The sequence below is a fragment of the Oncorhynchus mykiss genome, chromosome 17 (assembly GCF_057628025.1).
Source record: "Oncorhynchus mykiss isolate SJ-2025 chromosome 17, ASM5762802v1, whole genome shotgun sequence".
NCBI lineage: Eukaryota > Metazoa > Chordata > Actinopteri > Salmoniformes > Salmonidae > Oncorhynchus > Oncorhynchus mykiss.
In genome coordinates, this window is record NC_143038.1 from 59,308,052 (window position 1) to 59,333,120 (window position 25,069).

The 25,069-nt window shown below is 44.3% G+C and overlaps 1 protein-coding gene across 29 annotated transcripts in view; it reads right to left on the reverse strand.

Annotated features, from left to right (window-relative positions):
• Positions 1–1,463: 1,463 nt before the first annotated feature.
• Positions 1,464–25,069, reverse strand: part of frmd4ba (FERM domain containing 4Ba) — a 75,065-nt gene continuing 51,459 nt past the window's right edge. For 3 of the 29 annotated variants that reach the window (XM_090206114.1, XM_036950681.2, XM_090206127.1), the window contains 16 exons: positions 20,132–20,215; positions 19,343–19,408; positions 18,782–18,839; positions 18,194–18,280; positions 13,651–13,727; positions 12,895–13,033; positions 9,045–9,186; positions 8,778–8,914; positions 8,579–8,695; positions 8,069–8,297; positions 7,782–7,838; positions 7,509–7,656; positions 6,737–6,874; positions 4,679–5,424; positions 4,310–4,442; positions 1,464–2,660 (listed from right to left, as the gene is read on the reverse strand). In XM_090206114.1, the coding sequence (XP_090062240.1) occupies positions 2,537–2,660; positions 4,310–4,442; positions 4,679–5,424; positions 6,737–6,874; positions 7,509–7,656; positions 7,782–7,838; positions 8,069–8,297; positions 8,579–8,695; positions 8,778–8,914; positions 9,045–9,186; positions 12,895–13,033; positions 13,651–13,727; positions 18,194–18,280; positions 18,782–18,839; positions 19,343–19,408; positions 20,132–20,215 (2,482 nt within the window). In that variant the 3' untranslated portion in view covers positions 1,464–2,536. Of the gene's footprint in view, positions 2,661–3,662; positions 3,915–4,309; positions 4,443–4,678; positions 5,425–6,736; positions 6,875–7,508; positions 7,657–7,781; positions 7,839–8,068; positions 8,298–8,578; positions 8,696–8,777; positions 8,915–9,044; positions 9,187–12,894; positions 13,034–13,650; positions 13,728–14,009; positions 14,236–14,693; positions 15,152–18,193; positions 18,281–18,781; positions 18,840–19,342; positions 19,409–20,131; positions 20,216–25,069 lie in introns of those variants that run through there. The other 26 variants (XM_036950683.2, XM_090206120.1, XM_090206115.1 and 23 more) reach the window with 22 other exon arrangements.

Below are 25,069 nucleotides of genomic sequence, written 5' to 3' on the forward strand. Positions count from 1 at the left end.
ACCATAGTTACATTTGCCGAAGACACAACAGTGGTAGGCCTGATCACCGACAACAACGAGACAGCCTATAGGGAGGAGGTCAGAGACCTGGCCGTGTGGTGCCAGGACAACAATCTCTCCCTCAACGTGATCAAGACAAAGGAGATGATTGTGGACTACAGGAAAAAGAGGACAGAGCACGCCCCCATTCTCATCAACGGGGCTGCAGTGGAGCAGGTTGAGAGCTTCAAGTTCCTTGGTGTCCACATCACCAACAAACTAACATGGTCCAAGCACACCAAGACAGTCGTGAAGAGGGAACGACAAAACTTATTCCCCCTCAGGAGACTGAAAAGATTTGGCATGGGTCCTCAGATCCTCAAAACGTTCTACAGCTGCACCATCGAGAGCATCCTGACCGGTTGCATCACTGCCTGGTATGGCAACTGCTTGACCTCCGACCGCAAGGCACTAGAGGGCAGTGCGAGCGGCCCAGCATATGCCTGGGGCCAAACTTCCTGCCATCCAGTACCTCTATACCAGGCGGTGTCAGAGGAAGGCCCTAAAAATTGTCAAAGACTCCAGCCACCCTAGTCATAGACTGTTCTCTCTGCTACCACATGGCAAGTGGTACCAGAGCGCCGTCTAAGTCCAAGAGGCTTCTAAACAGCTTTTACCCCAAGCCACAAGACTCCTGAACATCTAGTCAAATGGCTACCCAGACTATTTGCTTTGAACCCCCTCCCCTCTCCACACCACTGCCACTCTGTTGTTATCTATGTATAGTCACTTTAATTAACACTACCTACATGTACATACTACCTCAACTAACCGGTGCCCCTGCACATCGACTCTGTACTGGCAACCCACTGTATATATTGTTCTTTTTTACTGCTGCTCTTTAATTACTTGTTAATTCTTATCCGTATTTTTTGAAACTGCAGTGTTGTTTAGGGGCTCGTAAGTAAGCATTTCACTGTAAGGTCTACTACACCTGTTGTATTCGGCGCATAGCCCACGAAGATCTCCTCCACCGCACAAGCTCGAGGGGTTAACATCTTCTGTGGCAGGCATATTTCATCCATTGTCCATAGCAAGTGCAGGGAGATAGATATGTTACTGTGGTGATGGTTAGAAACAGAAGTAGTAATTACATAGTCTGGTGGGAAAGAGGTTGAAAATGTTTGTCACAGTCACATTGAAAAACATCCCAATCCAAAGCAATTAATTTGACACTTTACTGAAACGGATTTATTTAGGGAGGGATTTTAGCAACGTAAAAGAGTCATTATCGTCCTGAGCTCTTTAAGTTCATTATCTTAAGTTAAAAAAAGCATTGAACTTTCTTTACGGCTCTAGAATTAAATCCTGTGTTTTACTGAATCAGTTACAGGAGATTTGTTTTTCAGTTCTTCTCAGATCCTCAACAGACAGTCATCACAACCATTTTATAGACTAAAACATGAATAAACTGAGGACATAGCTCAAAATATTTGTTTTAATTCAAACGCATTTCAAATTATACAAACGACTAAGAACCAGCTTGACAAATGTGATGGTTTACTATTCATAACATGCTTCTTAAAATATATAAAAAATGCTCCAAAAACAGTTCTGTACAATCTATTTACATTATCAACATGTACATACAAATTCCTTATTGAGAGGAATCGAAAGCACCAGTCCATGGATTCCAGCATGGGATGCAATAAGCATTTAAAACTGACATTTTGTCTCACTGCACTGAGCAATAAAATGAAGCCATGTAATAGAGTGGACATATTACATAACTGGCATTGATAGTGTTAACATGGTCTTTGAAAGTATAAACGCTGACATGGTTGAGTCTAGACTTTAATGGTTAGACTGAAGCATTTGGCAGTAAAGATGATCAAATTACTGAGAACAAGAGAGAGGTCCAAATACTGTGTTAAATGGCTGGTGCAAAAAGACTGACAACCTAAGAATAGCACAAAGTGCAGTACAGTATCTACAAACACTATCATAGAATGGGCTCTAGAAATTAGTAGTGACTGGAGAACATTTCAGCAGGTCGCCATTGCTAGTCATCTTCACACTCAAAATCCAATTTCAATCCTTCATTTCAACATTTAAAAGTGTCAATATTGGAGAGATCTGTCATTGTAATGGTGAGTATAAAGCTTGCCCAATTATCGAAGTCATGTTCATTATCCTCCATCCTCATGCCAGCCTCTCAGACTAACCCAAACAGCCACAGCACCAAGTGCAACTCAGTGCACAGACAAACACCCCCCCCCCCCACCCCCTAGCAATCCAGAACATTCAGATCAGGTGACCGTGTTGTAATTCTGCTTTCAGAGAGCGTACGCAGGTGGACCTACTTTGTTTGACAATTCCTTGTATGGGAACTCAAATCAGCTGTACTTAGACTTAAGGTCCTCCCCTGTGTGAATTCCACAGTGGTTGATATTTGATTCTTTGGATCCTTTTTCCATCCAGAAAAACAGGTAAGTGCAGTCCAAGGCACATGTTAGTGTCACAAAGTGGAAGTTGAGAGAGTTGATGGCCCTGACTGCTACACTATAGTTCCAGGTTTGGAGGAGCCCTCATGCCAGTAAAGTCTCTGGTCATCTGGATCCAAGCTGCAGTTCGTTTGGCTGTTGATGTAGGTTTCTGTTTGGTTCACATCTACATTGGGTCTGCAACACATACAGGATGTATACAGGTTAGGCTAGCAACAAAAAACTGATAAGTTGAAAAGTTATTTGAGTAATTTAACCCTGGGTTGTTACTTCATTGGAACACAGCACTGGAGAAATTAAATTGAGTTATATCCCAGTTTCAAAATGGCAGGTGTTAGTTAGTGTGTTCCACCAGGATTAAACTATTCACACACCTTAAAACAAAGCAGATGGAAAGATGAACAACAAGCATCAAACACACGCAGCATTCAAATATCCAAAATGCAGGGTCACTTGCCTTCTTCCACAGATACCACCACTTCCAAAGCTGCTGCCCCACCACCCCCACCACCACCACCAGTGTACACCACCATAGAGTAAAGAGTACTAGGACAACCAAAGCAGTCTTGTGTTGTTTTTTTTTTACTGCCACACACAAAATGAGTCACCACCAACACCATATAATCTGTGGCGGTAGTTTGTTTCTTCTCCCACCCTTTCTTTAGCGCAGGTGTTTAATTTGGGTGGTCAGAACTCAGTACCATGACAGGCACCAGAATCAAACCTCTCTAATGACCCTGTCTAATGACCCTGTAGCCACTGCTGGCTCCGGCACCAGTCTATCACAGCTCCTCCACCCATACCCTGCTGTGGGACATCTGTGCACGAGAGGGTCAAAGGTCAGTGATAGTGATAATGGGGTGGGAGAGGAGACAGCGGGGGTAACTGACAGTTTAAGTGGTGTATGTCTATGCACACCCCTTAAGAGAAATGTGACCGCTGGATGACAATTTGGTATGGCAGCTGAAAGAGATGGCAGAAATGAACAACAATCATAAAAGCCATGCAGTTCCCTCATCATAGAGAGGGAAAGAGAGACAGCCCAAACAAACAGCTTTGATACTAATTGAAAAAGAGAAGCCCAAAGCACAGACCAGGACATTGTTTAAGCTCACTTTTAAAAAAAAACAAGCAAACAATGAAGTCACGCTGAGGACAGACTGGTAGCTGGTTACTTACTACTATCGTGGGCTACACTTAGCAAAGGAGACTTTACAAAGCCTCTGGCTTCTGTAGCTGTGGGGCTGCTGCAGGGGACTGGAGCCCTGGCCCTGGGCCCAGCCGGAGCCCACAGCCAGGGGAGGAGGAAGGAAAGGAGGAGAGGTGGTGGAGGATAAAGAGCTAGCAGGGACAAAGGCACAGCACCTCTGGCCATCAGGGATGTGCCAAGAGCCCTTAGAGTGCTGGTAGGAGGAGCAAGAGGAGCCATATCTATGAAGAGAGTAGCCCAGTGGACAGTTAAAGCAGGAGAAGAAGAAGAACCATTCCTAAGGCCAGTAAGATGAAGAGCTAACCACTGGCTGCACAGACAGACGCTATAATCCATTTCTAGTAGCCATGCTAATTGGCCTGCAAGTGAGTGAGCTCCAACTATCAAACTGTTTCCAACACTTCTGGGACATATCATGGTCAGCAAGGGAATGTCAGACACACAGGTCACAATGGTGTGTGGCCGATAAAACCAAAGAGAAGCTTCATTTTTTCAGCGAGCATCCATTCTCCACAATGACACAGTAGTGGTGTTTAGCTCCATTGTTAATTAAGTAGGATCAGGGACAGCCAATCAGATACGGAGCTGAATTGGGACTAAGAATGACTTCTCTCACCTGTTGTGGGCGTGCTGGCTGTAGTGAGCGGTGCCGTAAGGCTGCTGCACCGGTAGGGGCATGTGGAACTCTGACATACCCCCTCCTAGGTGACCGCGCCAGCCTCCTGCTGTGGAGGACTGCTGTGACGAGACTGGAACAGAAACCACAACAAAGAAAAGTTACAATAGGATAATTTATCTCTGAGATATAGAACGCAAATGAGTGACTGAATGTTAGCATTCATTGACATGCTTGAATGCAGAGAAGGCTGATGCGTGTCGTTTTGCATTGCCCATTTAAGTGAAACCAAATAATTGCCTTTGACTAACAGACTGGAATATCATTCTGTTTGCATGTGAGATGAGGGAGTTTGCAGGCTGTCTGTACCTGAGGAGTAGGATGTGTTCCTGCTGTAGGGAGCTGGCATGGTCTGGTAACCCAGGCTCTGCTGGGAACCCCTCTGGTTGTAGTCGTAAGTCTGTGGTTGCTTTTGGCTTGCATTGCGCTGGTACCAGCCTTTCAGGTGCTCTGCCACCAGCGCCTTCTGGATGTTCTTGGTCAAATGTTCCGTCCTGGGCAGAGCTTGACGGTTCCTGGGCGGCCTCAGGGTGGCGTAGGGGTTCTGAGCCATACTGTCCATCTCGTCATCACCATAGCGACTGCTGTACACATCATGTCCGTGGTTGGCCGGCGCGGCGTGGTATGAAGGGTTAACGCTGTAGTGACCCTCTAACTCGTTGTTGTACATGTAGACTCCATTAGAGTAGGGCTCTGGCTCTGTGTAGCTGGGGTAGCCCGTCACATAGTAGGCCGTGGTGGTGGGTCGTGGTGCCCGGGGGGGCTGGTATGTGTTGTAGCAGGCATCAGCCTGTGCCAAGTTGGGCATGCTGCCCGTGTTGGCGTAGATGTTGCCCTTCCTGCCACGCCAGCGGTCCCTGGGGCGGTGGGTATGGTTCCCAGGCACTGTATACTCCGCGCTGGAATGGCTGGTGTAGGATGAGCCATCGTCCAGGACCTCTGTGCTGTTGCTGCGGCGGAACGGGACGAACGCTGGCGCCGGGGGTGTGGTCTCTTGAGACTGGGACTCCAGACTGCCACTCCGCTGGCGGAAATGCTGGGGGTCGTCATCTGACCTGGAAACGAACAACATCATGATGAACAACATGATCCTCCTTCTTATATACAGAGTTAGATTGATCACTACCTGACATAGGGTTAGAAATCCCATACAGAAGTTATACAGAGGACAAAGGTCTAGACAGGACGCTAGTCTAATTGGGGCCCCTGGTCGGTGTTGAGGAGCATCAGAGGCATCTTTGTATGTGAGGGGTGTACGGAGATCATGGAGGCCAGGGCCTCTATTCACAAAACATCTCAGAGTAGAAAATTGGTGCTGAGAACAAACATTTTACTCCTACTCTTATGGGTAAAAATAAAAGCTATACATGAAGCCTCTTTAGTAATAAGAGTCCCACCTAGTCGACATATTCAGGACACTGTCCTAACCAGTGAAGAGTTACCAGCAAGTGTCTTGATAATAGAAAAATGCAGCAAGTCAGTGGTTCCTGTTTTGATATTTCTACATGATCAACCCATAAATAATCTAAACCTATATGCAACAGTACCTCTTCCACTTTTGATAATGATTTCTTATGAGGCCTATTTCACATGATACACCTAAATAAACAATGTTTTTCTTTCACTTATTGAATTACCTACATTATGTCATTTCAAGTTATCCCTTTCGAGCGCAACATCAGGTTGTTAAAACAGTCTGAATTGGGCATGCCTTAATGTTTGGCTGTTGAATTCGTCTTGATTCTAGGGTTATGTTAACTTGATTGTGTTCGATGAAAGTTAGATCTTTTAAACGCTGTATGCGACATTATCGGCAAGTGACTTGATGCCTACTGTGCCAAAAAGATTTAGAGTTGTTAGACAGGAGTGATAAGTGTATTGATAAAACAGTTTTATTGTAAACATTCAGCTGTTAACAACAATCGGAATAAAAATAAAAAAAGCCTTATGCATGCCAACATATTAGGCAATAATAAAGAGTAGGCACAGTGTCAGGCTAAAATTACAAGCATTTTGATAAAAACCATTGCAAAATTTGATGTACCGTCACATTCACCGTGGTTGTCTGAATGGTGCTATATAGTTCACAGAGTACTATGTCTCATCGCGATTGGCTATTCCCCATCACTTGCAAAATGTCAATGAGCGTCATCACTATCTTTACTTTGCGGTACCTCGAACTGTCGTGATTAACAGTTGAGTCATTTTTACAAGTTGATTTTACTCCTGGCTCAGAGTTTGTCTGAGCAGTCTTTTAACATTGTCCTAAAATCTGCTCTGAGCTGGGAGATTCTTTGTCTTAAAACAGGTTTGAATAGGATTCCTAGGACCTTTCTGAGATGCTTTGTGGATATGGGCCTGACCTACCTGAACTGGATGCTGCTGTAGGCATTACGGGTGAGGAGGGGGGTGGGAGGCATGTTGTGTGCAGAGGCAGGCTTGTGGCTCGATAAGGCATCTTGGTGATTGTAGTGGAAATGTTCCTGGACTTTGCCATAATTTAATCTGAAACACAGATAAGAACCATGCTTTTCACAGACTTGGAGCTTCTACCTTGATTACACAGCCTCTCCCTCTCCTCGCCACTCAAAACATAATATTAAAGCTGTATCCTCGTGTGCAGGGATTTCAGTCATAATTTTCACCTGGATGACTGTCATTTCATAGGTCATTGATCTTTCTCTTCATGGAACGGTAAACAAATAACATTACCAAACAGTAGCAGTAGAACTCCTGCTCTCCTCTCTCCCAGCAGCATATCATCCAAGTCATTTGATAAATGTTCACACAGTGAGCGAATACGTTCAAATTCAGAGTTTCCAGAGCAGCTTTCCGGTCCCAGACTATTTTCCCCTCCTTGGGATTGTGGTTTCTTCCTTAGCAGGCAGAGACATGCTTACTGCTGTCTATTTCTTTTTTTACATGGAGCGTGTTGGGGCTGATAAGAGAAGGTTGTGGGGGCAGCAGGAGAAGAGGCTGGTAGGAATGCAGGCAGCTCTCCCTGGTTCTCCTCTACAGGTCTATACTCGCTGCTGCTCCCTGGGCCCCAAGAATAACAGTCTGAAACAGACTGGGTAACAAAACAACCCAGAGCCAGGAGAGCTGTAGCCAGTGGCCAGGCCCGTGCAAGAGCTCTTACCTGTTGTTGGGGTTGAGGTCCTGGGACTGCTCGTGGGCTGAGGCCAGTCGGTCAGACTGGTAGTGGAGGCTCAGGGTTTCTGAGTGGTGGGGCCGGGGAGAGTACTGCACAGAATGGGACTGTTGCCTTTGGCCTCCCAGATCCTCGTCTAAAACACACAGGTGAACAGAAGGAACTGTCATTGTCACAGCCTGCTAAAAGCTATGGGGATGCTACAGATGTGAACAGAGAATTTAGCTAATGTATGTATGATATAACCTCCGCAGCACTCACCATCGTCCAGAGTAAGACTGTCGGACAGTGAGCTGAGTTCTGCAAGGTTCACATCATCTGAGAAAAGGGGAGAAACGGAGGTTAACACATGCTTGAGTTGGGCTTTTCATTAGAGGCCACATCTGATAAAAACCCATGTCCTGAAGTCTTCTTTCTTTCAGACTAGCACAGACAAGGTGTTTCTGACAGGAATTGTGATTCCTCAGTATGCTACAGTCAATCTAAACTGTGTTATCACTGTGACTGTATGCAATGTCTGGCTGTTGGTATGGCGTGGTGTAGGCTACCTGCTATGATTATTGATGCTCTCTGGGTGGGCTTTTTGCCCATCTTGATCCTGTATTTGTTGATCTCCTCCTCAATCTCCTGCAGCTTCCTCGTGGCGTCCAGGCAGTTCCTCCTCCTCTTCTTCTTCACCGTCTTACAGAGCTCAGCCTCGTTGGCTAGTTTCTTGGCCGCTTCCACGATCTTCTGCTGCAGGGCAAACCTGCTCTCCATGTTTCTGAGATGGGGATCCTGCAGGACAAGAAGACACAGTAGAAACAGATGAGATTAGTAACTTGCACACAGGCACGCAGATCAGTGCAAAGGGGATTTTCATAGAATAAAATAAGCATATTCATCACTAGAAATTCCTTATCCTGGTCGTATATAGAGAATGTCCTCCACACACACAAACACACACACACGATTAAAATGTTGCATTACAATGTCAGTCAAGTCTAAGATTTATTAGCCAAAAGAACACATAATATTTTTGACAGCCAGTGCTCCCATCCTGTGACTCCTATACTAACCGCATCATAGGGGAAGAGGTCGTCCAGTTTGAAGGCTGTCCCCATGCGCCGACGCACCGCGGGGGGCTTTTCACCCGAGTCCAGAGGGTACTCTTTGGGCAGCCTGCCTGTCAGCTCCTGGAAAAACAAAAAGAGAACAATCAGCAGTGATATAATCTAATTGAAATTATTTAATTCAAGTACTGATGAAGATGCTTACAGCTTCTCGCAGGCAGATCTTCTTGAGCTCCTCTAGTTTCTGAGTCAGAGAGTCCTGCAAGTCCTTCTCTTTATTCTTCAGGTCAGCAATCTTCTCCTTCTTTATTAACTCCTCGCTCACATCAGAGTCTCCTGACCCTGCATCAGGCAGACATTCTATTAAAACCATTATGATCACTTCAATCTCATCTAAACAGCATTTGTCTTTATGAAGTCAATAGGACCGATATGTCCGTCAAGCATTGTCCATTGTTAGCTCATTGTCTACCTGCTGAGATGAGGGATCTGTTGCTGGCCATGATGAGCTGGTCTTTACTCTCCATGCTGGACAGTTTACTGATCCTGGGCGCTCCAATCTCCGTCAGGTCCATGGCGATGTCACCCAAACTTCTGGCCGTGGTAACTTTGGACTGGAGAGAGAGGGGGACGGGAAGAAGGAAAAAGAGGGAGACGGTAACAGTCACACACCAGTATTTATTCTTAAATGACTGCGCAGCGAGATAAGAGCCCCATTTGATGCTTCAGCCCAGGCTGGGAACAGAGCCCTCTCTCTCTCTCAGCACGATTCCTGGATGAGCACCATCTGCTTCTGAAAGGCTGAAACCCACCTAACTGCAGCCACACACTCATTCACCCCTCGGAGCAACTATCATAACTTACACTCAGCTTGGGTAACGTCAGTAATGTAAAATAACCCACCAAAACATGCACCATCTAAACAAACACGTAAAAAAATGTCCTTCTGTGTTGATTCATCAAATAGAGCAGCAAGGAAAGTCGACATGAAATCAAGAATCCCCACAGCTATGCTTAGGCTATTCTAAGAACACTATAATATACATCAATTAAAATGAGGCAGATACATTAGGCCTGTCCCAGACAAAAAAAATCTTGGACGATCAAGAGTCGTCTGTTCTTTCGACCAATCGATTGGCTATTCAGTAGGCTATTCTTTTGACCAATCGATTGTGCTGGGCCTGGCTCAGACTTGCTGCACTGTGTAAAAAAAAAAAATGTAAACAGCGAGTGACTGACTAGCACCTGTTGTCTCTCTCTCCTCCCTGCTGCAGTCACCACCACAGAACTTCAACAGTGTTTATATTGTTGTCTCTCTCTCCTCCCTGCTGCAGTCACCACCACAGAACTTCAACAGTGTTTATATTGTTGTCTCTCTCTCCTCCCTGCTGCAGTCACCACCACAGAACTTCAACAGTGTTTATATTGTTGTCTCTCTCTCCTCCCTGCTGCAGTCACCACCACAGAACATCAGTGTTTATAGTGTTGTCTCTCTCTCCTCCCTGCTGCAGTCACCACCACAGAACTTCAACAGTGTTTATATTGTTGTCTCTCTCTCATCCCTGCTGCAGTCACCACCACAGAACTTCAACAGTGTTTATATTGTTGTCTCTCTCTCCTCCCTGCTGCAGTCACCACCACAGAACATCAGTGTTTATAGTGTTGTCTCCCTCTCCTCCCTGCTGCAGTTACCACCACAGAACATCAGTGTTTATAGTGTTGTCTCTCTCTCCTCCCTGCTGCAGTCACCACCACAGAACTTCAACAGTGTTTATAGTGTTGTCTCCCTCTCCACCCTGCTGCAGTCACCACCACAAAACATCAGTGTTTATAGTGTTGTCTCTCTCTCCTCCCTGCTGCAGTCACCACCACATAACTTCAACCGTGTTTATAGTGTTGTCTCTCTCTCCTCCCTGCTGCAGTGACCACCACAGAACTTCAACAGTGTTTATAGTGTTGTCTCCCTCTCCTCCCTGCTGCAGTCACCACCACAGAACATCAGTGTTTATAGTGTTGTCTCTCTCTCCTCCCTGCTGCAGTCACCACCACAGACCATCAGTGTTTATAGTGTTGTCTCTCTCTCCTCCCTGCTGCAGTCACCACCACAAAACATCAGTGTTTATAGTGTTGTCTCTCTCCTCCCTGCTGCAGTCACCACCACAGAACTTCAACCGTGTTTATAGTGTTGTCTCTCTCTCCTCCCTGCTGCAGTCACCACCACAGAACATCAGTGTTTATAGTGTTGTCTCTCTCTCCTCCCTGCTGCAGTCACCACCACAAAACATCAGTGTTTATAGTGTTGTCTCTCTCTCCTCCCTGCTGCAGTCACCACCACATAACTTCAACCGTGTTTATAGTGTTGTCTCTCTCTCCTCCCTGCTGCAGTCACCACCACAAAACATCAGTGTTTATAGTGTTGTCTCTCTCTCCTCCCTGCTGCAGTCACCACCACATAACTTCAACCGTGTTTATAGTGTTGTCTCTCTCTCCTCCCTGCTGCAGTCACCACCACAGAACATCAGTGTTTATAGTGTTGTCTCTCTCTCCTCCCTGCTGCAGTCACCACCACAGACCATCAGTGTTTATAGTGTTGTCTCTCTCTCCTCCCTGCTGCAGTCACCACCACAAAACATCAGTGTTTATAGTGTTGTCTCTCTCTCCTCCCTGCTGCAGTCACCACCACATAACTTCAACCGTGTTTATAGTGTTGTCTCTCTCTCCTCCCTGCTGCAGTCACCACCACAGAACTTCAACAGTGTTTATAGTGTTGTCTCCCTCTCCTCCCTGCTGCAGTCACCACCACAGAACATCAGTGTTTATAGTGTTGTCTCTCTCTCCTCCCTGCTGCAGTCACCACCACAGAACATCAACAGTGTTTATAGTGTTGTCTCCCTCTCCTCCCTGCTGCAGTCACCACCACATAACATCAACAGTGTGTATTGCACTGTCCATGCTGCTGAAGTTACAACAAATTACAGATATTTCTGACTGAAAAGATCTATTCTCAAAATGCCTCATTTGTTTAGGAAACAATTCCCTATTCCCTCAACACTTGCTCTCCTTACATGACACATGTATGCATCACATGCACGTGACCAATAGGGTCTGACTTATAGCATATCATAATATGTAGGCCGTCATTGTAGTAGGCCGTCATTGTAAATAAGAATTTGTTCTTAACTGACAAGCCTAGTTAAATAAAGGTTAAATACAAAATAATCACATCAATAAATTGGTTATAACAAACTCCTAACACAAAATGGATGCAGAGGAAGTAACAAATAAACTCGATACCAGGGAATGTTCACCCGTTGCTTATTAGGAAAGGGAAATTCAGACGTGTGGAATAAATTTGACTTGTTTTTGGGACAATTTGGAAGAGTGTAAACAACACTAAATAAGTTATAAATAATACCAGAGGCTGGTCTAACAAACAAATATTGTAAAGCATTTAATACAGCATAGTAAAGATTTAAAAAAGCAGAATTTGTGAAATTGTTTATCTAACATGTGGTTGCATGAGGATTGGTGCACACAGAATCAGTAGGCTATTAAACGAACATCCAGCAGAAGAAGGATCAGTCTTATTTCTGGAGATATATATGGATGATTTATAAAGCCAGGCACATTTAACAGTTAGGCTGTTGATTATAGACCTAATTAAGTTGGGGTTTCCTTTCTCCTCACTTTTCATAGACAATTAAGTCAAGGGCTGTTTTCTCGTCTCCTAACCGCCACTGCCTCCATCGCATTGTTCTCAACACCAATAGGCTGGTTAGCTTTGCAATTATGCACACAGCAACATCGTCTAGGAAGCGCACTGTTATTTTTTAAAACCACGGACAGCGACCACTATCCAACATGGGAGAAAGCGCATTTGTTATAAAATACAATCCTTTTTTTGTGTTGCACCATTATTCTTACATAATATAACCATAAACAATTTCAGTAGCATGTCGTACACTGATGGACCGTGCCATCCCAACAATGGATCAGTCCACTCAGACTGGTCTTGTACACCATGATTTAACAAAAACATTTTTTGCTACTGCTCGACTAAAGAAATCTTGGTCGACCAACAGCCGATCGACCAAACAATCGACCAGTTGACTAAATTGAGTCAACCATAAGAAACATGTTAGCAAACAGAGGAGTAAAGGTTAAGACAAGGACAGGAGCACTCAGATGTGGAGTGGAGTGAGAAGGAGTGTGGTGGGGGTGACAAGGCCCTGATAAGGCTAGGAACAGCACAGAGGCACAGATGCAGGTAAGGGGATGAGGGTAGGAGAAGAGCAGTAGTGCTGTGCTGCTGACACACTCACTTTGCTCTGCTTCCTGTCCAAATAGAACTGATGCTGACTGATGGCCATCACCCAGATGGTCTTAATCAGAGAGTGGCTGGCATACCACGTGTGAATGACCAATCCAGTCTGCCCGAAAGTATGCCTGGAAACTATCCTTCTGCGGATAAAAAGAGAGACAGACACAATTTGAATCCCTCATGTTACTGCTAGGTAGGAGTAATTTCATCTCTTTAATCCAAACTGACAACACAACAACTGAATACCTGGATATCTAACTATAGATACACTTTTAATAACATGATGGGTACTGATATCAGAATCATACACAATCAGAGATTAGAAAACAATTCCTTGCATAAACTAATCTCATGACTGGTTCTGTAATACAATACATTGATGGGGGAGAGATGCAGTGTTGGAACAGAGATTTTTAATTCCAACCAAGGTGGCTAGCAGCACCATATTAAACATGTGATACAGCACTGAGGCTGGAAGTGCTGTAATGTCCTGAGAACACTGACTGCAGCAGTCCTTTACAGCAAGAAGGAAGGCCTTCATTCGACACTAGCAAGATATTGTATTGGAGTCAGCTCATTGACACTAGGCTCTGAAATTACGCCTGTTATGATTCAGAAAGGCTAGGATCAGAATAGAAGACAACAGATTCCTGGGTTGAGTTCAGTAGGCACCAAACATTTTGAGGTGCTAAAGAAACTGACCCTACAGAACACAACCCAGGATCACTATATGCATCCAGTGTCTGTTCCATCTCACCTGTCAGGGTCGTTCACCTCTACAGCAAATTTCTTCTCACGGAAATACAAATTCTCCAGCTGCTTCCACTGAAACAACTGCAGAGAGAGAAAACAGGACACACCACTTAGTAAATAGTCCACTGGACCATGCCCTGTTTGAGTGAGTGGCAGACCTAGAGAGATGTGCTTTGATACATCCATATTTATTCCAAGCGGCTTGAGGCATCCAATGTGTGGACCATCTAAACTCAAACACAATGCCACTAGCATGGAAAGACACTCGTTTAGTCCCAGATACACCAGCCTTTCTCAATGTTAACAATAACAGTAGCAGCTGTGCACAGAGGACAGCCACTCAGTCAGGTGGAATTTACTTACTACTCATTAATGAAGCCAGTGTAGAGAGCAAGACTTGCCTAGCAAGAAGCCTCTCATTTCATTCTGTCCTGGAGGGAGAGCACTGAAAACAGGAGGAGGAGTGGAGTGAAACATCTGCATACAGCAGAACCGGGCTTTCTTTAGAGAGAATTGGAGCTCTTTTCGCTGAGAGCGATGGACTCTCCCCTGGTCTGGCTGTGTGAGAATCCACCACTGGCACCAGGGTCTGGGGTGTAGATTTATGGCAGAGGGATTTAATAAACATTCTCTACCAGGTACTGGCAAGCCAGGCAGATAGCCATAGCTCTAAATAATAAAACACATGACCCTTGACTACAGTCCTCAGCGAAAAATCTAAACGATATCACAAGCAACCCAGCCCATGATACTGTGTACTGCTCTTTTTTTTACTCCTCATCCCATATGGACTGAGAACTGATTTTAGTACATTGAAGTCTTGGTAAAAATGTTAATAACACAATAGGGAATCGTATTCTTCTAAACAGGTTCTACATGTTTCCAGTATAGTATACACCGCAGTCACTGCTTTACAACTGTGGATTGTACAGCACATTAACATACAATTACTTACAGGTAACCCAAAAACAGAATGACAACAGCAACTCAACTGAATATATCCTGAACTACCTAGTCTGGTAAAGAGTCTGGTAAAAGGGGGCTTACCAGGGCAGGTTTTAGTGCCTTTTAAATCCCGGGTGAATTATCAGGGTGGTATTGAAACCCCTGGTCAAGTTTCCAACAGGGCTAGAGCGTCCTTGAACAATACATTCATCTGTTCTCAGGCAGCCAGATAGGTGTTGCAAGAGTGTCAGCTGAGCAGGCTCCGCCTCTCTCCTCCCATCCCCTCTGACATCACAGACACCTCACTCTGACCTCGCCCACCTTGCACTGCTCTGCTCTCTCTCCTTTCCTCATGAATTCTCTCTGTGTAACTCACTCCTTCTCTCCCTCTATCACAATCTTCCTCCTCAGTCAAACCAGATGAACAAGTTGTGCACAGAGAGGTATTCAACCTCCTCTCGTCTTCAGGGAAAAGACCATTATGACCCCCTTTCTTTCAGTGTGTTTCCCTTCATCCACAGATCTTAGATTAGCCCTCCACAGTCATAACCCTTTGTGATGTGTTATCTGGGTTCTAAATACCATGCCAACCCCTGTTGTTCAGTGTGCTATCAATTCCAGCCTCCCACCGCTCCCCAAGACAAATATTTCAGGAATCTACTACTTTGGTCTAATCATTAATAGCGGGCCCCTCTTCACCTCCATGTGAATTCAGGACAGCTCTCGGTCAGCTCTCAGAACTGGGCCCAAGCTGACAAGGAAGAATCTCTCACTACACCTATAAAGTCCATTATTAAAACCAAAGGAAAATGTAAAACTCAATTTCTGCAACTCACAAAGCAAATGCTGTAGCCAATAACAGTGTATTAGGTGTCAATATTTCATAAGATGTTACTTCATGCTTTAAGTAAAGTGATCCAGACCATTTCTCCATTGCTGCTCCAGCCAATACTGTAGGCCTAGCCTAATCAATTAGATCCCCAGTCTAACTGTGGATTGGGAGCATGGTAATTAGTGAACAATGGGAACCAGCAGGCTCCACACTTCCCACAGACTCACCCCATTGTGTGGGACACCCCTCTCTAATTCACAAACCCCCTGGATACTTACTACAGCACATTCAGAAAATAAACAGATAACACTAATTTACATAACTAGATCATTAGACAGTTTCAAACACCACACACACACACACATAACCATTTTAATGAGTGCTTATGTATGGCCGAAGGTAGTAAGTGCCAAAATATATCAAGGATGTGTGACACACCTTTAACTCTGATCACAAGAACCCACTTACCATTTGGACAGAGAAAACAGTCCAAGCCAGTGCTGCCAAACTGCATTGCAGAGAAACCACCACCAAAACTAAACATGAGGTGAATGGTAGAGAGACAGTCCAGTCATCTGGAGAACAGAACAGTAGTTCCCCATCTCAATCTCGTTTATTTCAGATGTTAGCGGTTTCACTTCTCATTAGAGCCCATGCCAAAATACCTGTGGTTTGAGATATTCCCAGGACATTCTGATGCAGACCCAACCCTGAACCCACAACAACCTCCCCAGACTCCCCCAGGCCCTGTGACGTGATGGAGGAATCCTCTGAGGAAGATAAATAAAGTGTGTCAAAGGTCGGGACTTACACGCAGGAAGAGAACCACCACACCCTTCTCATACAGTCACATGGCACGCTGGTTCACTGAACATTTCCAGCAGAGGCATGACGAGAGAGAATGCTACAGTCCACTACAAACACACACATTACTTAAGGCTATGGTTTTAACCTATTATATACGGAGGTGAAAGAAGTGTGAAGACGGCTTTTAGGGAATGGGGCTGCATGGTCCACTGACACAGCTAGCCTTGGATTTTAGCACCCTTATAAATATTTGAGCAGCCTTTTACTGTTCCAAGATAAAAAATTAAGGGTCTAATCATATTTGATTATTACCATTACAGAAATGATTTTACCCTTACTGAGCTGTGCTTACATTGGTTTTATTGGTTGACCATATAACTGGACCTGCAAGTGATTATAATACAAGTAAGTGTTAAATTACTTGCTGATAAGAGGAAGAGAGAGATGGACTGAAACAGACAGAGACATGGAGAGAAAAAGAGAGATAGAGTGATAAAGCCCTTTGAATTGAAATTGAGAGAGAGAGAGAGCGAGAGACAGAAACAAACAGACAGAGACACACACAGAGAGCCAGAGCGAGAGAGAGAGAGCGCTCTCTATATCACAGCCATTTGCTCCTCAGACCATCTTAGAAATAACTTTTAATTTAAAGTACCGCCTTTGTATAAAATGTGGTGCTCTAGCATACATTTTATTCTCCTGTTGGTTACTATTGAGATTTTGGAAAAAGCCCCAGTTCTCTTTTACCCAACAGACAGGGATAGGAAGTTGTGGTTCATCCCATCCATTAAGTTGTGATAAAGCTGACAAGAGGTTGAGCTACAGTTGCTTCTTTCAGCGCATGTCACTGAAGTCTGGGAAAACGTCAAGAATCCCAAGATTCCTCACAGGACGATTGGAGTGCTGCAGTGGGATTCCTTTTCTGCAGCCCCCCCCTTCAAGAGCCCTACAGCCTCCCACACTTCAAGACCTCCTCAACCCCCCCACCCTTCAAGACCCACTCAACCCCCCTTCCAAGCCCCTCACACCCTTCCAAGCTTCTCACAGCCCCCCTGACAAGGTGATTGTGTTTTATTGCTTGATCAATTGTTTGCTCTCCTAGAGAAACACACACACACAATAACAGGCAGCTTTGCATAATGAGCACAGCATGCTTGGAGAAGGGCAGAGGGGGGCTGTGATGAATACAAAGGTCGCCAGCCTTGATAGGAAGCACTATCAATATTCTACCAGATGACAGGCCCCTCTAGAACAGCAACAAGAGTTGTGCACTTTAAAAAAAGCATATTACAAAAGTCCACCGTTTCACCAGGGGTCTGCTACGGAGGAGTTTTGGCATGAGTGCTCCCTCCCTCCATGTGTGGTTGGTTGGCCTGGGTAGAGCATAGCTCTCTCTCAGAGCTGAGCCCCTCACAGAGACCGCCCAGGCTGGCTTGGTGCCGGCTCATCCAGCCCCAGAGCCCTGCCTGCTCCCCATCCTGCACCATAATTACACCTTCCACTGGAAGGGCTGCTGAGAAAGGAGCAGGGATACGCTGGGTTTAATATATGGGACACGCCCAGTAATGCCTTGGCATTCACTGGAACAGCATTCCCAGCTGTGTCAACAGGGATCCAACATGTGAACAGGTAAGAGACATAGTAATGAAGCGTGCGGAGGAAAACACAAGAATAAATTGTAACTTTTTTACATTTAAGGCCAAAACTGTAACTTTAGGTTTCATATTAGGAATCACAGTCGTGATTATTTCAATCACACCCTAAATGAGGAATGCCACAATCTTATCACCATAATCCAGATACTATCACACCCACATTGATAACAACTTTCCCTCCCTTTACCCTGGCCAAGAACACAAGCTTTTTGTTGCCATTATTTACAGTTTGGTGGATTATTAACCAGAGTGGAGCTGGATGTTCAGTTAGACCATTATGAGAAACAAGTCACAGAAGGCCAACCTACCTTCCGAGGTTTCAACTTGTCCTGTAAATCGTACTGTCCAATGCCTTTATAGCTGACTCCCAGCCACCACGGCAGGCCCTGCTTGTCCTGTTGGGAAGGCAAGGCAAGGCACACCAGTCATTAGGAGCAGCTTAAGTGGTACATTTTTAAAAGAAAAACGGGCCATTACTGTGACAATTACCCCATTAGGCTAGCAGCACTAGCAACACAAGGAGAGATCAAATGCATTGAAGCAGCCCTAAAAAGCTACAGACCGAGTCATTTTAACAGCACCGTTTGATGTGCTCAGACACCCTGCTTTAATGAGTGAGGTTGGAGAGCGGGGCTGGTGGGGCTGAGGCTCTGGGAGTGAGAGAGTTTCTGAGAGAAGGATCACTCAATCATTATTTAACTAAGCACGGAGCCTGAGAAAACAGCCAGCTAAGGTCCCTGTCCAGCCTCCAGAGGGAAAACGGCTGTATTTCTATCTGAACACACAACTTTTTTATATTTAAAAAATGCTAGCTAGATGGGAAAGCAAACATGAAAACAAATGTACAGATGTTTGATGCTTCCTACTGTAAGATACAGGGTTGATTTCTCCCTTACCTTTACTGGATAATAATGAACTCCATATGTAGGGAGGGACTCCACTAAGGCCAAATACCTTCAAAACGGAGAGGGACGCGTTAGCAGTAATTCAGGCAGTTACACTTCATCAACGTCTGTGAGTGGCTGCTCTACAGAAGTTTGAATGGGCTTTAAGCCCCAGTCAGTCATTCACCAGACACAGTCATTTACAGTGGCGGAGCCATCGATTTCTTTACAGGGCCTTGGAGAATAAATTGATCAAGTCAAGGGCACAAATCATACAGCCGTGTGTGAATGACCTCCCTAGGCTAAGCCCTCCCAGGGAAAACAGAGTGGACCTCTGTCACACACTGCTGGCTGCCCAAAGCATAGTAAAAGTTTGCTGTCCCCTAATTAATGACACATTCTGGCAGTGTGACAGCAACCCCTTTTAAACAAAAACACAGGAGTAGACGCTACAGAGGACTGCAGAGTGTGTTGGACTGATGAACGCGCTAAACTAGAGGTCCACAGCAGCTCATTTCCTCCATGCACTTGACCCAGATTAACATAAAAATGCCCATTTATTACACGACTTACCGCACAATTGCTTGCCCTCTGCTGAGGCCCTTCAGGTTCTCATAGTGCTCGATCACTCGGTCTTCACTGTAAGAGAAAAATAAAAGCCGAAATGAATAAGCCATTACTGATTGTAACATATCCCAAAACAGAGACAAGTGGTGAGACAGTCCTTTCCTGACACACATCATTCCTGTTCATGGAGAGAATTCTGTCTGGCCTACTGGCCTGACCATGGTTCTCATCTCCTCTCAACTTACACACACAGCCCTGTAATTCCAATCTGCCCATTAATCCATACAGCTGCTGTTCATCAGTGGGCTGGGCTGCAGCCTCAGATGAATGCTGAGGCAGAAGAACAAGATGCAGCAGCATACACTCAGACAGACACAGGAGCCGTTAACAAGCGGCTGGCCTGGCCGTCTCGTTCTCTCACCCTCCTGTCTAGCCCAGCTCCCATGAAGACATGATGAAGTCGGCACCACCCTGGCTGTTCATGATGCAGCCAGACGTAATTAACACAGAGCACTAATGAATACAGCCCATCTGAGATAAACAGCCTGGCAGGACTCTGGGTGTACCTCCACCTCGCTGCCCACACCAGCTCATCTGCATGGGAAAATAATTGCTTTGTGCATCCAGGTGTTAGCTACAATTAAAAAGCCATTTGATGAGGATAGGGACGGGGTGAGGGGAGGATTGGTATTGACAGGACTGCGGTCTGATATCTATGGAACTGTGTGTAATCCAATTGGATTAATACCCCTTGTGCATTTGTGGTTAAAGTGTTGTTAATGTGGCACTGCTTACCAGTATACCAGGGAGGGATGCTCCCTCAGGACTCTAGTGGGTAAAACCGGGAGCTTGTTCAGGTCCGACCTGGAGCTTTCAACACTGTAAATACAGAATGATTGAGACATAATGATCAACTGAATTAATTCACAAGAACAGTAACAGTTGTCTCTTAAAAAGGCTCATTTACATCTCCAATAGGACCAGGGGGCATTTGAATGCTCCATAATAATAACACTGCTGATTGATCAAAAGTTCTTATTACTGTCATTACGCCGTTATTAGACTGTCATTACACTAGTAGACTGTCATTACACTAGTAGACTGTCATTACACTAGTAGACTGACATTACACTATTAGACTGACATTACACTAGTAGACTGTCATTATACTATTAGACTGACATTACACTAGTAGACTGACATTACACTATTATACTGTCATTACACTATTATACTGGCATTACACTATTATACTGACATTACACTATTATACTGTCATTACACTATTAGACTGTCATTACACTAGTAGACTGACATTACACTATTAGACTGACATTACACTATTATACTGGCATTACACTATTATACTGTCATTACACTATTAGACTGTCATTACACTAGTAGACTGACATTACAATATTAGACTGACATTACACTATTAGACTGGCATTACACTATTATACTGGCATTACACTATTATACTGGCATTACACTATTATACTGGCATTACACCGTGTAATTACTACTCTAGATCTCCATGATGACCATCTCTGAGTTCAATAAACCCCTATATCCAATAATAACCTCAAATTAGTTCTACAGAGCAGAACACAGGGGACAGAGATCATGTGAAATTTCAACATTAAAATGTTTTACAAATTGTCATTGATGCGTTGTACAGAACAGGTAAAGTCCCACATCATATAGGAAGAAAGTGATAACCAAATCAAAATAAAAAAGTGGTCATGACTGGACATTTTTCATATTTTTATCTAGCAGGCTATTGATGCATTCCAACAGACTAGGCTTAATATCCACTTAGGTATGGTCAAAGTGTCTCAATAGAAACAGATAAAAGCCCTTTTAATTAACAGAGGAAATTGAAATATAGTTCTATCATGTCAAGGCGCAGTTCCAGAATGGGATGGTAATTATGACTCACGAGTAAATGTTTTTCAATGGTATTACATGTGCATTCTTTGAGGTGTGTGTGTACAGTACAGGCGTTGACCTCAATCTTTGCATGCCAGTGTAAAGAGTGCGAGATAGTCCTACCATACGTCATTTACCATACAATTTCATAAACACACAATTAAGACCTCATGTAATCATAAATGCCACAGGTACCTCAAGTCTGGAGGTGATCTAATACACAGCAATAGAAAATGACCTCTCTGTATTAACTGTGTTGTATGTCACTGTCAAGGTCTGAGATAGTGAACTATGAGTCACTCCAACACAAGATGGGGGAGCATTTGCTCTACAATTACTGATCGACAAAGAGGGCTATGACTTGGCAGGCCAGAGCACTGGAGCCCGGAACAAAAGCCATTCACCAGTTTTGGCAGCCCATGCAGTGTTGAAAGGTACTGTACAACTCACAGAGGAGAGCTTTTCAAAAATAGGACTTGGCCTCTCAGACAGGACTCAGACCAATAGATCCTTCATATCTGTATCATATTCTAAACTACTGGGACAACATAGTATACTTATGTTTTGGTATTTTTTTCATTGAAACTATTTGATGTAATAACTACTGAAGAAAATCAACAAAAGAAACTACAAAGCAGGAGCTGAACTTTTTAAAATATGTCAATTGCAGTTTCTCAATGATCTCCAAAGTGAAATGAAAAGAACTAAACAATCCTTAGAATGCAGAGGCCATAATGATCTAGTAATATGAACCTGCTCACTCAGTAGAAAGGTAAAACACTACAGAGAGAAAGCCACTTGAATCATTGTTCCCTAGCTAGCTGCCTCCCGGAGGTTCACTAGTCTCTGCTGCTATATGGCAGTTAGTTCACTGCTGTGGAGTTGGATAGCATACATTTTATAGGGCGCTGGGGCTGGTGTTGTTAGGGTGATCTACTATGTAGCCACATTGCACTGTCAGCAATCTGGAATTCATTACACGTCCTGTGACGTGGGCTGGGGGCAGCTCCTCCACCCTGCCAGCCAGCAAGGGGGTTGGCTAAACACTCATACAGTAGGTCAGCTATTTCAGTGGGCTGATAGTAAGTCCCTGTTAAGGAAATGCAAAGAAAGAGACCAGGATATCCCCATTGCTGTGAAATTCCCAGTAAAAGCAGGTTGGGTCTACATTTGAGTGAGTAAATCGACAGTGTCAGGGGTGCTGTAGCCTATAGGCATAATGGTTTATACTAACAACATTTAACTGGGATGTGACAGTTATCAGCTGAAAAGTATTACATGGTGATATTACACTGCATGTCATCTAGGCTACTACATTAACACTGCATAACATCAAAGGTAAAATGATAACCCCTAGAATACATGTTTTTATTCCCCTATATGCACATGCTCCCAATGAACATGCAAAGTCAATCCAAGACTAGAGGCACAACAGGAAACTATAAAGTGATAGCTCAGCAGGGGGGCCGGCTTTGACTACAGAGAAATGACATCACAATGGTTAGTATTTGACGCCGGGCAGTCTACCGTGGCCTAGTGAGGACTGCACTCCTGAAGCTCATCCCTTTTAGAACAGGCAGTACATTTGAGGAGGGGGTTCTCCCTAACTCCTACACATCTAATCTCAGAGCTGCAGGGCCCTTTGCAATATATGTCTAGAGCTGCACATGTTTTATGAGAGGATTTGCCAACCTTCCTTATCCAAAAAGGTAGAAATTAAAACCATCAGAGAGGAAAAATATGTATTAGTCTAAAAACAACCCAGGAGAGAGTAGGCTGGGATATATAGTTGGACAGGCTCCCATCCACAATAATTTTACAGACTTTGCTGGCAGGGTCTGTTTTGTTGTGCTTTCAGACAAGACAAAGTGCAGCTGAAACATTAACTGACGAAGCTGCCTGACACCTCAGGGCTAAACAATCGGAAAACGCACCCTTAATATACTGCAACACAAGGCCGTGAAGGGCTCCACTGGGCATCCTGAATACTATACAATGAACTGAAGCTTATCCAAGAAGTGGGATATAAAAAACAGGTGCTGCTGAAATTAGAGTTTTGCGAGTACAAAGATAAGACCTTGATGTAGAAACAAACTGCATTTTAAGCATCAAATATCACAGTGTGCATTCACACAATACATTTCCTTACAGAGCAGATCAATGCTTCTGTGTTCAGATAGGCCTGATGCCCAGCGGTCTCTAGGAGACCCAAGCTGGGGATAACACCCCACAGGTTCAACCTGCTCAGTGCTCGTCCACTCTGACGGACAGGACAATATTTCCTGATTACCTTAGCCCTCTCTTCTCCACCTGATGACTAAAATAACAAACCTTATCACCAGGTCAAGCCTTTCAGTGTTTTATCTCTCCACCAAAACACATTAGGCTTTGTAAAACAAATATATATATATATATAGATACAGTTGAAGTCGGAAGATTACATACACCTTAGCCAAATACATTTAAACTCAATTTTTCACAATTCCTGACATTTAATCCTAGCAAAAATGCCCTGTCTTAGGTCAGTTAGGATCACCACTTTATTTAAGAATGTGAAATGTCAGAATAATAGCAGAGAGAATTATTTATTTCAGCTTTTATTTCTTTGATCACATTCCCAGTGGGTCAGAAGTTTACATACACTCAATTAATATTTGTTAGCATTGCCTTTAAATTGTTTAACTTGGGTCAAACGTTTCAGGTAGCCTTCCACAAGCTTCCCACAATAAGTTGGGTGAATTTTGGCCCAGTCCTCCTGACAGAGCTGGTGTAACTTAGACAGGTTTGTAGGCCTCCTTGCTCGCACAAGCTTTCTCTGTTCTGCCAACAAATTGTCTATAGGACTTAGGTCAGGGCTTTGTGATGGCCACTCCAATACCATCACTTTGTTGTCCTTAAGCCATTTTGCCACGAATTTGGAAGTATTCTTGGGGTCATTGTCCATTTGGAAGACCCATTTGCGACCAAGCTTTAACTTCCTGACTGATGTCTTGAGATGTAGCTTCAATGTGTCCACATAATTTTCCTCCCTCATGATGCCATTTTTTTGTGATGTGCACCAGTCCCTCCTGCAGCAAAGCACCCCCACAACATGATGCTGCCACCCCCGTGCTTCACGGTTGGGATGGTGTTCTTCGGCTTGCAAATCTCCCCCTTTTTCCTCTAAACATAACGATGGTCATTGTGGCCCAAAAGTTTTATTTTTGTTTCATCAGACCAGAGGACATTTCTCCAAAAAGTACAATCTTTGTCCCCATGTCTAGTTGCAAACCGTAGTCTGGCTTTTTTCATGGCGGTTCTGGAGCAGTGGCTTCTTCCTTGCCGAGCGGCCTTCCAGGTTATGTTGATATAGGACTTGTTTTACTGTGGATACAGATACTTTTGTACCTGTTTCCTCAAGCATCTTCACAAGGTCCTTTGCCGTTGTTCTGGGATCGATTTGCACTTTTCTCACCAAAGCATGTTCATCTCTAGGAGACAGAACCCGTCTCCTTCCTGAGAGGTATGACGGCTGCGTGGTCCCATAGTGTTTATACTTGCGTACTATTGTTTGTACAGATGAACGTGGTACCTTCATGCGTTTGGAAATTGCTCCCAAGGATGAACCAGACTTGTGAAGGTCTACAATTTTTTTCAGAGGTCTTGGCTAATTTCTTTTGATTTTCCCACGATGTCAAGCAAAGAGGCACTGAGTTTGAAGGTAGGCCTCGAAATACATCCACATGTACACCTCCAATTGACTCAAATGATGTCAACTAGCCTATCAGAAGCTTCTAAAGCCATGACATAATTTTCTGAAAT